Raw genomic sequence first — 15,948 nt, 5'->3', positions numbered from 1 at the left:
GCTGTCCAGTTTTCCCAGCACCACTTATTGAAGAGACTGTCTTTTCTCCATTGTATATCTTTGCCTCCTTTGTCATAGATTAGTTGATCATAGGTGCGTGGGTTTATCTCCGGGCTTTCTATGTTGTTCCATTGATCTATGTTTCTGTTTTTGTGCCAGTACCATATTGTCTTGATTACTGTAGCTTTGTAGTGTAGTCTGAAGTCAGGGAGTCTGATTCCTCCAGCTCCACTTTTTTCCCTCAAGACTGCTTTGGCTATTCGGGGTCTTTTGTGTCTCCATACAAATTTTAAGATGATTTGTTCTAGTTCTGTAAAAAATGCCATTGGTAATTTGATAGTGATTGCATTGATTCTGTAGATTGCTTTGGGTAGTGTAGTCATTTTCACAATATTGATTCTTCCAATCCAAGAACATGGTATATCTCTCCATCTGTTGTTATCATCTTTATAGTTTCTTTCATGAGTGTCTTATAGTTTTCTGCATACAGGTCTTTTGTCTCCCTTGGTAAGTTTATTCCTAGGTATTTTATTCTTTTTGTTGCAATGGTAAATGGGAGTGTTTCCATAATTTCTCTTTCAGATTTTTCATCATTAGTGTATAAGAATGCAAGAGATTTCTCTGCATTAATTTTGTATCCTGCAAGTTTACCAGATTCATTGATTAGCTCTAGTAGTTTTCTGGTGGCATTTTTAGGATTCTCTATGTATAGTATCATGTCACCTGCAAACAGTTACAGTTTTACTTCTTCTTTTCCAATTTGTATTCCTTTTATTTCTTTTTCTTCTCTGATTGCTGTGGCTAGGACTTCCAAAACTATGTTGAATAATAGTGGTGAGAGGGGATGTCCTTGTCTCATTCCTGATCTTAGAGGAAATGCTTTCAGTTTTTCACCATTGAGAATGATGTTTGCTGTGGGTTTGTCGTATATGGCCTTTATTTTGTTGAGGTAGCTTCCCTCTATGCCCACTTTCTGGAGAATTTTTATCATAAATGGGTGTTGAATTTTGTCAAAAGCTTTTTCTGCATTTACTGAGATGATCATATGGTTTTTATTCAATTTGTTAATATGGTGTATCACATAGATTGATTTGCGTGTATTGAAGAATCCTTGCATCCCTGGGATAAATCCCACTTTATCATGGTGTATGATCCTTTTAATGTGCTGTTGGATTCTGTTTGCTAGTATTTTGTTGGGGATTTTTTGCATCTATATTCATCACTGATATTGGTCTGTAATTTTCTTTTTTTGTAGTATCTTTGTCTGGTTTTGGTATCAGGGTGATTGATGGTGGCCTCATAGAATGAGTTTGGGAGTGTTCCTTCCTCTGCAATTTTTTGGAAGAGTTTGAGAAGGATGGGTGTTAGCTCTTCTCTAAATGTTTGATAGAATTCACCTGTGAAGCCATCTGGTCCTGGACTTTTGTTTGTTGGAAGATTTTTAATCACAGTTTCAATTTCATTACTTGTGATTGGTCTGTTCATATTTTGTGTTTCTTCCTGGTTCAGTCTTGGAAGGTTATACCTTTCTAAGAATTTGTCCATTTCTTCCAGGTTGTCCATTCTATTGGCATAGGGTTGCTTGTAGTCTCTTAGGATGCTTTGTATTTCTGCGGTGTCTGTTGTAAGTTCTCCTTTTTCATTTCTAATTTTACTGATTTGAGTCCTCTCCCTCTTGTTCTTGATGAGTCTGGCTAATGGTTTATCAATTTTGTTTATCTTCTCAAAGAACCAGCTTTTAGTTTTTTTGATCTTTGCTATTGTTTTCTTTGTTTCTATTTCATTTATTTCCGCTCTGATCTTTATGATTTCTTTCCTTCTGCTAACTTTGGGTTTTGTTTGTTCTTCTTTCTCTAGTTCCTTTAGGTGTAAGGTTAGATTGTTTAGTTGAGATTTTTCTTGTTTCTTGAGGTAGTCTTGTATAGCTATAAACTTCCCTCTTAGAACTGCTTTTGCTGCATCCCGTAGGTTTTGGATCGTTGTGTTTTCATTGTCATTTGTCTCTAGGTATTTTTTGATTTCCTCTTTGATTTATTCAGTGATCTCTTGGTTATTTAGTAACATATTGTTTAGCCTCCATGTGTTTGTGCTTTTTACGTTTTTTCCCCTGTAATTCATTTCTAATCTCATAGTGTTGTGGTCAGAAAAGTTGCTTGATATTATTTCAGTTTTCTTAAATTTACTGAGGCTTGAATTGTGACCCAAGATGTGATCTATCCTGGAGAATGTTCTGTGTGCACTTGAGAAGAAAGTGTAATCTGCTGTTTTTGCATGGAATGTCCTATAAATATCAATTAAATCTATCTGGTCTATTGTGTCATTTAAAGCTTCTGTTTCCTGATTTATTTTCATTTTGGATGATCTGTCCATTGGTGTAAGTGAGGTGTTAAAGTCCCCCACTATTACTGTGTTACTGTCAATTTCCTCTTCTATAGCTCTTAGCAGTTGCCTTACGTATTGAGGTGCTCCTATGTTGGGTGCATATATATTTATAATTGTTATATCTTCTTCTTGGATTGATCCCTGGATCATTACGTAGTGTCCTTCCTTGTCTCTTGTAACATTCTTTATTTTAAAGTCTATTTTATCTGATATGAGTATAGCTACTCCAGCTTTCTTTTGATTTCCATTTGCATGGAATATCTTTTTCCATCCCCTCACTTTCAGTCTGTATGTGTCCCTAGGTCTAAAGTGGGTCTCTTATAGACAGCATATATATGGGTCTTGTTTTTGTATCCATTCAGGAAGCCTGTGTCTTTTGGTTGGAGCATTTAATCCATTCGCATTTAAGGTAATTATCAATATGTATGTTCCTATGACCATTTTCTTAATTGCTTTGGGTTTGTTTTTGTAGGTCCTTTTCTTCTCTTGTGTTTCCCACTTAGAGAAGTTCCTTTAGCATTTGTTGTGGAGCTGGTTTGGTGGTGCTGAATTCTCCTAGCTTTTGCTTGTCTGTAAAGCTTTTGATTTCTCCATCGAATCTGAATGAGATCCTTGCCGGGTAGAGTAATCTTGGTTGTATTTTCTTCCCTGTCATCACTTTAAGTATATCATGCCACTCCCTTCTGGCTTGTAGAGTTTCTGCTGAGAAATCAGCTGTTAACCTTATGGGAGTTCCCTTGTATGTTATTTGTCGTTTTTCCTTTGCTGCTTTCAATAATTTTTCTTTGTATTTAATTTTTGCCAGCTTGATTACTATGTGTCTTGGCGTGTTTCTCCTTGGGTTTGTTCTGTATGGGACTCTCTGCGCTTCCTGGACTTGGGTGGCTATTTCCTTTCCCATGTTTGGGAAGTTTTCGACTATAATCTCTTCAAATATTTTCTCAGGTGCTTTCTCTCTTCTCCTTCTGGGACCCCTATAATGTGAATGTTGTTGCGTTTAATGTTGTCCCAGAGGTCTCTTAGGCTGTCTTCATTTCTTTTCATTCTTCTTTCTTTATTGTGTTCTGCAGCAGTGAATTCCACCATTCTGTCTTCCAGGTCACTCATCTGTTCTTCTGCCTCAGTTATTCTGCTATTGATTCATTCTAGTGTAGTTTTCATTTCAGTTATTGTATTGTTCATCTCTGTTTGTTTGTTCTTTAATTCTTCCAGGTGTTTGTTAAACATTTCTTGCATTTTTTCGATCTTTGCCTCCATTATTTTTCCGAGGTCCTGGATCATCTTCACTGTCATTATTCTGAACTCCTTTTCTGGAAGGTTGCCTATCTCCACTTCATTTAGTTGTTTTTATGGGGTTTTATCTTGTTCCTTTATCTGGTACATAGCCCTGTGCCTTTTCATCTTGTCTGTCTTTCTGTGAATGTGGTTTTTGTTCCACAGGCTGCAGGATTGTAGTTCTTCTTGCTTCTGCTGTCTGCCCTCTGGTGGATGAGGCTATCTAAGAGGCTTGATGGGAGGTACTCTCTTCCACGTTTTCTTTTTTTTTTTTCACACACACACACACACACACACACACACAGTGTATTTTATTTTTACAAGAGATAAATAAACTGACACCAAGCATTGTAAATGAATGACCACAACAAAAGCAACAATGATTGCAATTACCAAACATGGAACACACTCATACTATGTCATAATATTGACATTCAGTCCAGTAATCCTCCACTGTAACAGCTCCTTTACTTTGCAGTGAAAATTGATTTGTATGTTTTTTGCCTCTGAGTCCTTGTGGGATTTTTTTTTTATTCAAACAGAAAGTCACAAAAGTTATAATCATCCTCATCAGTTCACTCAGTCCCATGTAATTAATTTTTTTTTTCATCTTGATCTTTTGTTAGCACTTTTATGAATTCACCAGTTTTCCATTAGAATTCTGAAAATGCTTATTTATTCAGTTCAGCAGTATAATCAGTTACCAGAAACTTGTACTTGTCAGAGTCTTTTCCATGAATTCCTTGAAGATGAAACCCTTTTATAGGAACATTTTTGCAAAAGCATCAGAGTATACCCAGAACTGTCTGTAAATGGCAAAAGACTTAAAAAATGACCACGGTTCAAGATTCTTCCATGTTTTCTGCTATTTCTTTTTTTGGTTGAGTATTTTTAAGTGTTTTGATTTCATTAGGAATTTATTTTAGTGTATGGTGCAATACATATCTGATTTTTTTCTAATGAAAAACCAGTTGTACTGTACCAAAGTCTTTTACTGAATAATATGTCTTTTCCCACTGCTTGTAACTCTACTATAACAGGAATGGATTTGTTTGTGAGTAACAGAAAATCTGACCAACAGTGGCTTGAATTCACAGGAGTTTGTCTCACACAAAATAAATCTGGGAGTAGGCAGAACATGATTGATATTGATACTACACCTCAATAGAGCAAAGACCTACATTTTTTCCATCTCTCTCTGTACCATTCTTTATCTTCATACTGTCCCCTCATGGTTGCAAAATGGCTGTTGAACATCAGCACCACATGAGTTCCAAATCAGTGAAAAAGGAAAGGACAGAAGGTTGAAAAGGTCATATTAACCTACTTTGTCCATTTTAAAAGGTTTTTTCCACAGGCCTCATCTAGCGTGTTACGTGTTTTTTTCTCCGATATGTCTTGCACGTTATTTTCTAGGCTACTAATGTATCTCCTATCAGTAACCATCCTTTCCTTCAGTTCATCAACTGAGTTTTTTACGAAATAAATTATTTTAGATATATGCAACCTCATGTTAATGGCAGCATTATTTACAGTAGCCAAACATGGAAATAACCTAAGTGTCCATCAGTGGATGAATGGGTGAAGAAAATGTGGTATGTACGCGCACGCACACACACACACACACACACACACACACACACTCAGAGGAATAGTATTCAGTCGTTAAAAAGAGGAAATCTTGCCATTTGTGACAACATGGATGGACCTTGAGGGCTTTACACTAAGTGAAATAAGTCAGAGAAGGACAATTACCTTGTGATCTCACTTATATGTGAAATGAAAATAACAACAACAACAAAACAACACAAAAGAACACTGAGTGAGCTTATAGATACAGAGAACAGAGTGGTCGCCAGGGGTTGGGGGGAATGGGTAAAATGGGTGAAGTGGGACAAAAGGTACAAACTTCCAGTTGTAATATAAATAAGTCCTGGGGATGTAAAGCATGGTGACTATAGTTATCAATACTGTATTGCATATTGAAAAGTTGCTAAGAGTGTAGATCTTAATAGTTCTCATCACAAGAAAAGCAAAATAATTTGTAACTGTTTATGGTGACAGATGTCAACTACACTTATTGTGGTGATTATTTTTTAATATTTACAAATATTGAATCATTATATTTTATACCTGGAACTAATGTTATATGTGAATTATACCTCAAAAAGGTGTGTATTTCAGTTCCCTAGAGTTTTGGTTTGTTTTATGCTACATTTGAATCTTTGAAGTATACTTATTTTTTATTTAGGTTTTCCTAAATGCTGATTTTTCTGGCTTCCTCTCCTCTTGCTGTTGGGGCTGTTTAGATTCTTTTCTTTGTACTTTCCTTGGGGCCCAGATCTGGTTGTGAGCACTAAATGGCTGAATCTCACAGTTGGTACAAAGGAAAAGAGGCTCTACCCTGGTGGGCTTTTGTGAAATGGAAGCAGCAGGCAGCCTTCAGAGATACCTTTGAGAAGCATCTCACCTCTCCATCCTGCTACCCTCTCCAGTCTGTTCCCCCACACCCCCAGTCTAAAGAGCAGGGAAGATTCAACCATCCCCTTCAGTTCCTTTTTGATGTCCTATAGAGCTTAGTAACCCACATAATACTCATGTAGCGCCAAAATTAACTTTCTTTGGGGGTATTTGACTGACTGCCAAGCTCTTCCCTATCTCTGCTTTCTGTTCCTTGCTCTTGGGATTTCTTGCTGTTCTAAGTATCACACTAGTTCTCTTTCCTGGGACACCAACAGAGCTCAAGACCTCATTTATAACCAGTTTTCCTAACAGCAGTTTGGCCTAGAAAAGACAAATAGCCACAAATTGAGAGTATTCAGATAACTATGTTCACAGAATTTCTCACTCTCTGCCTTGTGAATTTCCATTCCTCCACCAAAATGTTTTAGGCTAGAGTGGGAAACCTCTGCTGGGTTCAACTGTCAGTTTCGTGTTTTAAAGAAGATAACACAATCTGGTGATACCAAGAGCCCATGCTAGATTTTTTTCTTTGAAAAGTTAATAAATTCACTCCATAAAATAGAGTTAATTGAAAGTTCATAGTAAAATTGGAAGAAATAGGTTTGCAGTTTCAGGTGTGAAAAGTTGGTTTTGGACTTCTTAATGAAGTGCTTATACTCTTGAAACTGTCAATTCTTTGAAGTGTCTATTTAAAATAATTGAAAGATGCTATATGTCACAGGTATCATGATTAGTTTGATCTGAATTCAGTAGCAAATATCCTTTCTAGTCTAAACTTCAGTTCTTTTTTTGTTTCCTACTTTCAATTATCTCAACTAGGACCCAAGTACAACAAAACTGGAACTATTATTTTGAATGAATGGCTTAGAATAATGGATTAAATACTGGTTGTAAATAATAATTTGAGCACATTAACAATTATTTAGTTGTCGAAGATCAAAACAAGCAAAAAAGAGAAAGCCATCTTGTGCCCTTTGATTTCTGTTCATATCTACTTTGAGAAGAATGTTCCTTTTCCAGTAGGAGAAAAAAAAACTGATCAAACTTGATGTCATATTTAATATGTTCTTTTTTAATCCCTTTTAGGACAGTGGTGATTACCCCCTTACCATGCCTGGACCTCAGTGGAAAAAATTTCGTTCAAACTTTTGTGAATTTATTGGAGTCCTGATTCGACAATGTCAGTATAGCATAATTTATGATGAGTATATGATGGACACAGTAATCTCCCTTTTGACTGGTTTGTCAGACTCCCAGGTCAGAGCTTTTAGACATACAAGTACCCTTGCTGGTAAGTAACCAACATTTTATTTCCTTTTCAGTTTAGTTTTGTTAAATATGTTCTACTCTAGTTAAGCTTTATTTAGATTAAATATTAAATTCATTACTTTGCTCTTGAAAAATACAGGTTTTCTCCAAAATTCACATGAATGGTTTGTATTCTCTAAGTAAAATGTGTGCCTATTTTGATAACTGGCATTTGATAGTCTTGAGAATGAAAATTGAAATTTTCTGGCGAATGTTAACCAAATCTCTTTCTGAACATGTGTTTTCCTGCATTTTTATTTTATAACCAAATAAATTTTAGGAGTCCACCAGGCCATGTTCTTTGGTAAACCCGAATAATAGTTGAAATTCCAAATTCATAGTATTTTTTCTACTTAATTACATTGCTTCATAGTTCATTGTTATTATACATAAATGTGTAAATTTTGTTTATATATATGTATTTTTATATAATTCCATCCAATTGTAATAGGTAATTGTGACCTAGCTGGCATTCTTTCTATTCCTAGTGCTGTAATAACCTAAATGTAATGTCTCTAAAATCAGTTCAGATAGGTAGGCTGAGTCCTGAAGAACTGACAGATTATAGTTTTCACTTTTGCTTTTATTTTAGAATTATCTAGACAAATTCTGAGTCAGGTATGTTCTTTTTCCCCTTGTTTTTCCGTAACAAGGTAATTTTGTTAATTTAGCCATCATTCTCAATTCCTCAACGATTTTAACTGTGCTTACCTAAAATGACTAAATGATTGTTCTTTTTCTCCTGTAATACAGAGAGAGAGAGAGTGTGTGTGTGTATGTACATACACATATATTTAAATACTCCCAAATTACATCCTTTTTAATAGCAATAACTCTGGCTATATTCATCTTACACATTACCATGACAAAAAATGAGATTTAATTTAATTAATTGCATTTCATCTTGAATTTAAATTTAAATTTCTCATTTATCTAATTTATTGAATGCATTGATTCTTAAACTTTAGCATGCATCAGAATCACCTCCAGGCCTTACTGAAACAGATTGCGTGGCCTTGCCCCCAAGTTTAACAGGTTTCTAGCTGATGCTGACACTGATACTTTGGGGACTACACATTGCAAACCCTGGATTTGAAATTTTATCATTTTCTGGTTTAACCTGTTGCCTAAAGCCAATGTGATAATTTTATATAGAGTCATCCATATTTTTTTCCACTCCTTTTTCCTTCCTTACTCAATGTGGTTAATCCATATTATTAGTGTCCAGTATTCCCTTAGTTGCAGTTCTATATGGAGTGAATATGACACACAGTTATTCTTTTGAGGGTGTCCTTTTTCTCACTGGGAAAAGAGGAAGATCTTTTACTTAATTTTATCTCTTTTAAAAAGGTAAAATCACACAATTTATTGTTGAAAAAATTTTCTATATAGAACAAACATCAAACACATTTTATTCTGTGTTTTGAGAGTATCCCCTTCCTCATTATTAGGAATAAAAAGAGATCTTGTACCCAGTTGTAACTTTTTGAAAAGGTACTGTAAATATACTATTTATTACTTAAAAGTTATCTGATACTATACAATTTTTCTTTCTAATTTCATCACTTTTAGAATCTTCTGCCCTTTATGTTTGCTTTTTTTCTTTTTTTATATTTTCTATTTACTTTTTATCTATGTACAGTAATTCCTGTTTAGCTGGTTTTCAGATGCATAGTAAATGCAGTGATTTGAAATAAACAAAACTTAAACATAAGATAGAAGTTACTTCTGAATAGCCAAAATTACTACCATAAACAGTTATTATCTAGTTTCCCAATGCCAAGAGAGAAAGAGAAGCAAGTGTTAGATTGGAGGGCAAGTGTTAGATTCTGTCCTGCTGACAGAATTGTGAAACGGTAATTTATAACAAAGAAGACAAAAAAAAATTTTGCTTACAGATATCAAGATACAGAGCAATCTGGGGCTTCTCTGTAGGGGCCAGCTACCTCTCTTTAATCCAGAAACCTGTGTGCATTTTATATAAAAGACTAAATATATGCCACATACTCTACTCACGAACACAAGAGAAGGAATAGTATATTATAGAAATATACAGAATATTTTGAGTTTTAAAACGTTTCAGTTTCCTGAAAAATGCAGTTTAATTCATTTGCATTTGTCCTTCACTGCCATGTAAATGAAATATTACTGTATTTTACTGACTTTATGATGGTCCATTTCAGCTCTTCTTTCCATTGGCCCATTTTCAGTGACTTTTATTATTATCTTGTTTTTCATATATTTATCCCTTTGGTAATCTATACATGCTAATTTTATGTATGCTTAAACATATTTTAATTATGGTTTTCCTCCTATTTCTTTTGAGTTGAGTTGCTCCCTCCTCCTTCCAGTGCCTTTCTGTCTTTCTTTTCTCACAATTTACCTGTGATCATGATAGCTTTTAAAACTGCCTGATAAATGCCATTTGGTTTTCTCCTAAGCTTTTTTTATATCATCTAGCCTATTTGTATTTGTTAATTACTTTTCAAAATCAGAAATCAAGAAAAATAGAAGGAGATCAACATTATGTTTATACTTACTTTTTAAAAGCTAACCTATTTTTCAACTTATTCTCAAATTTATTTCAAAATATTACTGTAATTTCTCTGTGTACATTAATGATCATGTCTTCCAAAGCTCAGTTGCATAAAAAGTGAGACATCAGTCACCTACCCTTCAACAAAGCACAGAGATCTTGCTGAGAACTTAATTCAAGGATTATTTTCTTTTCATCTTTGCCCTCTTCTCTGGTACCCCCTCCCTTTTTTTCTTTTATGGTATGTGTATGAGGGGTAGTTTAAAAGGTAATCATTTTTATTCACTTTGCAGGACGAGTCTTGGGGACTAGATAAAATGGGCAGGAACATTTAATCCTCTGCTTCAAAGACTATGTGCATGGACAGTTACAAGGCAGTTATGGCCAGATATGATTATCGGCTTTGGAATAAAATGCTCCTTGACATTGCTTATATCTTAGCTAAGAAGAGAGACAATCAGGTTAGTTGTTTTGTAGGGTACAGACAAGACAAGTTTTAGAGCTTTATAAATCATCAGAGTGGTCTTATCAATAGTACTTTTAATCTATTTTCTAAATATCCCGTTTTCTTGTTATTAGTTAATAATATGTCCCAATTGTCAGTGTTTATGCATTGCATTTAATTGTATACTTTTGCCACATTTTTACTAAAATTTTTCATCATTTTGTAGTTCTTCAGGTTTGTTTATTCTCCAGGTAGAAGTAGTCTCATTTTTCCAGTAAACTGTGCTTTCTCCCTTCTTTTTGGAATTCTTTTTACCATTAAATTGAAACAGACTGTTAGCAATTACATTTTGTATTATATTTTCCTTATTTTTTTCTATTTTAATTGGAATTGTAAAGCATACTCTCCTATATGTCTGACTCATCTTAATAAAGAAGATTTACACTGTAGTAAAGTTTTCATTACCGATTAATCTTCAGAATTAAGTGCCTTTGTTGCTTTTCTAAATAGCTATCTCAAACGTATTAGAACATAGTTTGTGGATTTAATTTATATAAGTAGTATTTTGTCATTATTATTTTGGTGGATTTATAATCTGAGGCTGGCCATATTTTCTTTCCGCAATTTCATGGAATTTTCATGAAAAAATATTTTCCTCCTCCAGCTCAAAAACAAGTAAGATTCCCTTTGTTTTACCACTGTGTTGTTTGGTATTATAAAGATAATTCTACTCTCGAAGGATCTATTTTTAGATTTATAGTTAGATTATACATAGGCATTTGTTTTTAAAATGTATGCCAATACTTTAGAAGTTGGTGACTTCATATTTTTGTTAGATGGCGAGATGAGTAATGTTGGTTTACCTTTTTTATTTTTTGCTATTTTCTCACCTGCATAATTTTCTATGTTACAAATAGATTGATACTGGCTACCTCTCACTTCTAAAGTGAAAATGCTAATTTGAACAAAGGGGGATTAAGACTACAAAATGTTATTAATAATAGCATGGTGATTGATTCTGTTCTATTTTTTTCTAAAGTGAATTATGAAAAAATTAGAAAATGTGGTTAAGATCATCATATGATAGTCAGGTGGCCTCATTATGCTGGGAGGCCGGTCTTTACCACTAGTTAACAATAATAGGTCACCCTCAGATTCTTGGGGAAGTAAACATTTCTTTGTATCTCATTGTTTACCATTATTATATTGGTAAATGGTTGATTTTATATTGACATATGATTTGTTGTTGATTAACATTTTTTTACCAAGTCAGCATCTCTGGACTTTTACTCTGAGAAGAGATAAGCTGTAAGAAATTTCTTTGTTCTCCCATCACAGACTGAAAATTATCTTGCCTCAGTAAATTGATGTCTTTTCTTTGGCTTTCGGTTGCTGAAACCATATAACATAGGGTTCATAGAATGGGTTCTGGACCAGACTGTCTGAATACATATCCCTTTCTGCCTTTTACTAATTGGGTAATTTGGACAAGTCCTTTTGGCCTCACTTTCTTCATATGCAAAGTGGGAAAGATAATGATAGCTACCTCATTAAAAGAAATTAAGAAAGCTTGAACTAGTGCCTGACATTTAGTAAACTGCTGCTGTTATTCTGTAATGACAGTGAGAGCCAGTAGTGTGTGCAGTGTTTCCCTTCACTCGTTTTTTTTTTCCTCAGAATTTATTGAACACCTCCTATTTTCGTAGTAGAAGACATTGCAAATGGGGAAATCAGAACAAACAAGTAAATAAACAGATCTTTCAGAAACTGCTATTAAGAAAACTAACAGCATGCACTTTCATTTTTACTTATCTTTTGGTTCTCACATGCCAAATTCTATTTATTAAATTCAGTAGGTATTTTATAACTCTTAACCAGACTGAATATTTCTGGTTGCTATGGTTAGAACCTCACAATTTTAGGTCAATCTGGCATCATCAAAGAGCAGACTATAATCTCTCTTCCTTAATTTCTTTATATTTTATTTTCCTTTTATTCATTAAAGAAATTTTTACTTTCTCATTGCTTTGTATTTTCACCAGTGCATTTTTTTTTTAACTTTAGTACCTTTGTGTTTCTCGTTGCTCCTCTAGATATAACACTCTTTTTTCACCTTTCTAGAATTTGTATGTAGTAGACTTTTGGTGTTCTCATGAGATTAATGCCCAATAATTGACCAAATTTGTGAGTGCCACTATATCATATAACTGTACACATAAAATACAGTAAACTTTTTAAATGTAGTTACTCTTTCAAATGTAAATATAGGTATCTAGAGTAATGTTTTACATTTTCTAGTTACAGAAGTATCATTTTCATAGATTTATCTCCTTTCTATCATCAGGTATGAAAATTAGTTTTCTTTTGGGGGCTAGTTTTTGTAAAGAAATTATGATTTTTAAAATCATTTTATAATCATGTCTTTTATGTATCAACTTGGTGACCTTGGACAAGTTACTTAACTTTGGTGCCTCACTTTCCTCATCTGTATAGTATTGCTACTAATAGTCCCATTTTATAGGAGTGTTGTGAGGCTTAAATGAAATAATTTGTGTTAAATGTTTCACATATACAAGTTATTCAGTAAGTGTCTGATGTTATAACTGTGATAGAATGACAGAGCTTGCTTGGTTTGGCTCTAAAGAGGACAGAGAAATTGAGAAAATTTCTTGTAGATTTTTCATTAATAATGTTGTATGTTTAAACATTTTCTGTACATATAAAATTACATATACAACTTACAAAGAATTCAGAAAAGGAGAAAAGTATAAAAATTAGCCATAATCATACCATTTCTTAATTTTGTCATGACATGTTGGTGTTTCCTTTTATGTGAGGATTTTTTATTTTATTTTTAAACAAATAATAGAATGTTATAATCAATTTTGTGGGGTACATTTTCTGTACTTTTAATTTTTTATGATTATGTTTGATAAGGCTGCGTTGTTTTCTAAAATCTATATGTCCTTTAAGTTATTTAACTTTTCTGCCATTATTTGGATCCTTTGTCTTTTGTTGAATCCCCTATCTCTGGCTTGCCTGGTTTTTTTTGTTTTTTTTTTTAAATTTATTCTCTCCTTTTTGGATAGCATGTTTTTTGATAGCTTCTTAAGAAAAAGAGTATTGGAAAAGTATATATTTGAGATTTTACATGCCTGAAAAATTATTATATTCTTATATTTAATTGAACCAATGTAGAACTTATTGAAAATTTTCTTCAGAATTTTTCCTCTTGTTTCCAGTATTGCTGTTGAGACGTCCAATCCTGTTTCAAAGTTCTGATTCTGATCCTGTTTCTTGTCTTCGGAAACTTTATGTTCTTTTTGTTCCTGATTTTCTGAAATATCATGGTGATATACCCTAATGTGTGTATATAATTTCCCATTCATTATGCTGGGTACTCTTTATAGAATACATATTACTTGGATGTTAATCTGTTGAATCAATCCTGAGTTTCTTGTTATTTCTCTTTTAGCTTCCATTCCTTAGTCTTTTTGTTCACTTTTCTTGTATTTCTTCAACTTTATTGAGCTTAATTTTCATTATCATTTTAAATATTCTAAGAGTTATTTCGCATTCTCCAAGTCTTTTTTTTTTTAACATTGTTTCATGGATGTAACATTTTCTTTTATCTCTCTTTGACAACGTTAATTATTACTCTGAAGTTTTTTTTTACACCCTACTCTGACGTCTTTTCCAGTTCTCTGCTTTTATCAGTGTCTTTCATGTTGGAAACGTTCCTTAAGTATCTGTTCATTGGCTTTCTAGTCATTGCTGACAATGAGACACTGAAGAGCTGATTGCCAGAGAGGGTGGGGGTGGGGGGTGGCATGGGTGTGTGTGTGTGTGTGTTGTGTTTCACAGGGAGGGGCAATGGCTCTGGCCTCTTTGGTGAGCATCACTGTAGGGTGGTCCTGTGGCCACATACCGTTTTCACTGTGGACCCTAAACTCTTGGTATTGCTAATTATTTTTCCCTGGGGAAGTTTAGCTTCTTTGCAGAAGGATCTTTCAATCTCCTTAAGTCTGTTTGCTGTCCACCATTTGGGAGTTACACAGGGTGAAGGAGCATCCAGGGCACTCTGCACTTCACCTATATCCCTCCTCTGTGTCTGATGAGTACAAATCTCTGGTTTATATTCTTCAGGGAATAAACTTCCTGGACTTCCAAGATGAGTGTATGTTGGGGGAATTGCCTGACTGCCTAGGTTCGAGTGGAGATTTAATTACTTACTATACAAACTTTGAAATAATGCTCCTATTTTCAGACCTTATTTCACTGCATCTTCTGTGGACACCAATACTTCTCCAATTCCTTAATGCTTTTGGGTTCTACAGAGCAAAATTGTTTTTCTTTTTGTATTTCTTTAGATATAGTTGTCAAGCTTTTTCAACCATTTGGTTTGATTTGCATGCTTCATCCATCTGCTTTCCATATACATATATTGATACATTGTGGTTTGGGGGTGCAGGTAATTTTCTGGATTTATTGAAGATGAAAATTGTTTTCTCGTTATTTTGGTTGGGTTTTTAAGAGACAGGGATTGATTAAATGTTTATTATTTAGAAAGTGGAAGCTTGTTGTAAGCCTTTTTGTTTTTTTAAATAAGTTTTTTAAAACTAAAGAAGGAACATAATTGCAATGGAATACTACTCAGCCATAAAAAATAATGAAGTAATGCCATTTGCAGCAACATGGGTAGACCTAGAGATTATCATACTAAGTGAAGTAAGTCAGAAAGACAAAGGCCATATGATATCATTTATATGTGGAATCTAAAATATGATACAAATGAACTTATTTACAAAACGGAAGTAGACTCAGACATAGAAAACAAACTTATGGTTACCAAAGGGGAAAGGGGGTGGGGGAGATAAATTAAGAGTTTGGGATTTGCAGATACCAACTACTATATATAAAACAGATAACAGTGTTGAACTGTATAGCACAGGGAACTATATTCAATGTCCTGTAATAAACCATTATGAAAAAAGTATGTATATATGTATAACTGAATCACTTTGCTGTACACCAGAAACTCACACAACATTGTAAGTCAACTATACTTCAATTTAAAAAAAAAAAAGGAATATAATCATACCTCTCTTTAAAATTTAGTTTTGTCCCATTATCATATATATTTCCAGGGTTTATAGTAATAGTTTTCAAAAGTTTGGTAGGTATCACTAAATATAAAGGCAGCTTTTTAGTTTTCATTTTTATGTTGAAGAACACATAAATGCAAATTGTTGAATAGTAAATAAAAGGGCCAGTGTCCATAATCTTAATTTTAACCATCCCATTTGCCAATAATCTCTTTTGTTCCAGTTTTTGTCTTATATGTTCCCAGCTCCAACATTGTTTTTCTTCTATTGGGGCTTTAAATTCTTTGATACTCTGTTTTTTAGTGTTCTTGATGTCCTCACTGCCTCCACTTTCCTAGCTTAGATTCTGTTATCCAGATTTATTATAATCATGTCCTTCTCATGAAGGACCCTCAATATCCTTGCCCTCCATTATACCCCCTAGGGAAACCTCA

The 15,948-nt window shown here is 33.8% G+C and overlaps 1 protein-coding gene across 1 annotated transcript in view; it reads left to right on the top strand.

Annotated features, from left to right (window-relative positions):
• STAG1 (STAG1 cohesin complex component) overlaps nt 1-15,948 on the top strand; it is a 426,258-nt gene that overhangs the window by 253,469 nt on the left and 156,841 nt on the right. Inside the window, exon 7 of the mRNA XM_068545965.1 lies at nt 7,207-7,411. Coding sequence (XP_068402066.1) covers nt 7,207-7,411 — 205 coding nt within the window. The remainder of the gene's footprint in view (nt 1-7,206; nt 7,412-15,948) is intronic.

This window comes from Eschrichtius robustus, chromosome 6 (genome assembly GCF_028021215.1).
Source record: "Eschrichtius robustus isolate mEscRob2 chromosome 6, mEscRob2.pri, whole genome shotgun sequence".
Taxonomy (NCBI): Eukaryota; Metazoa; Chordata; class Mammalia; order Artiodactyla; family Eschrichtiidae; genus Eschrichtius; species Eschrichtius robustus.
The sequence above is the reverse complement of the archived record's forward strand: the minus strand, read 5'-3'. Positions and strand labels throughout refer to the sequence as shown.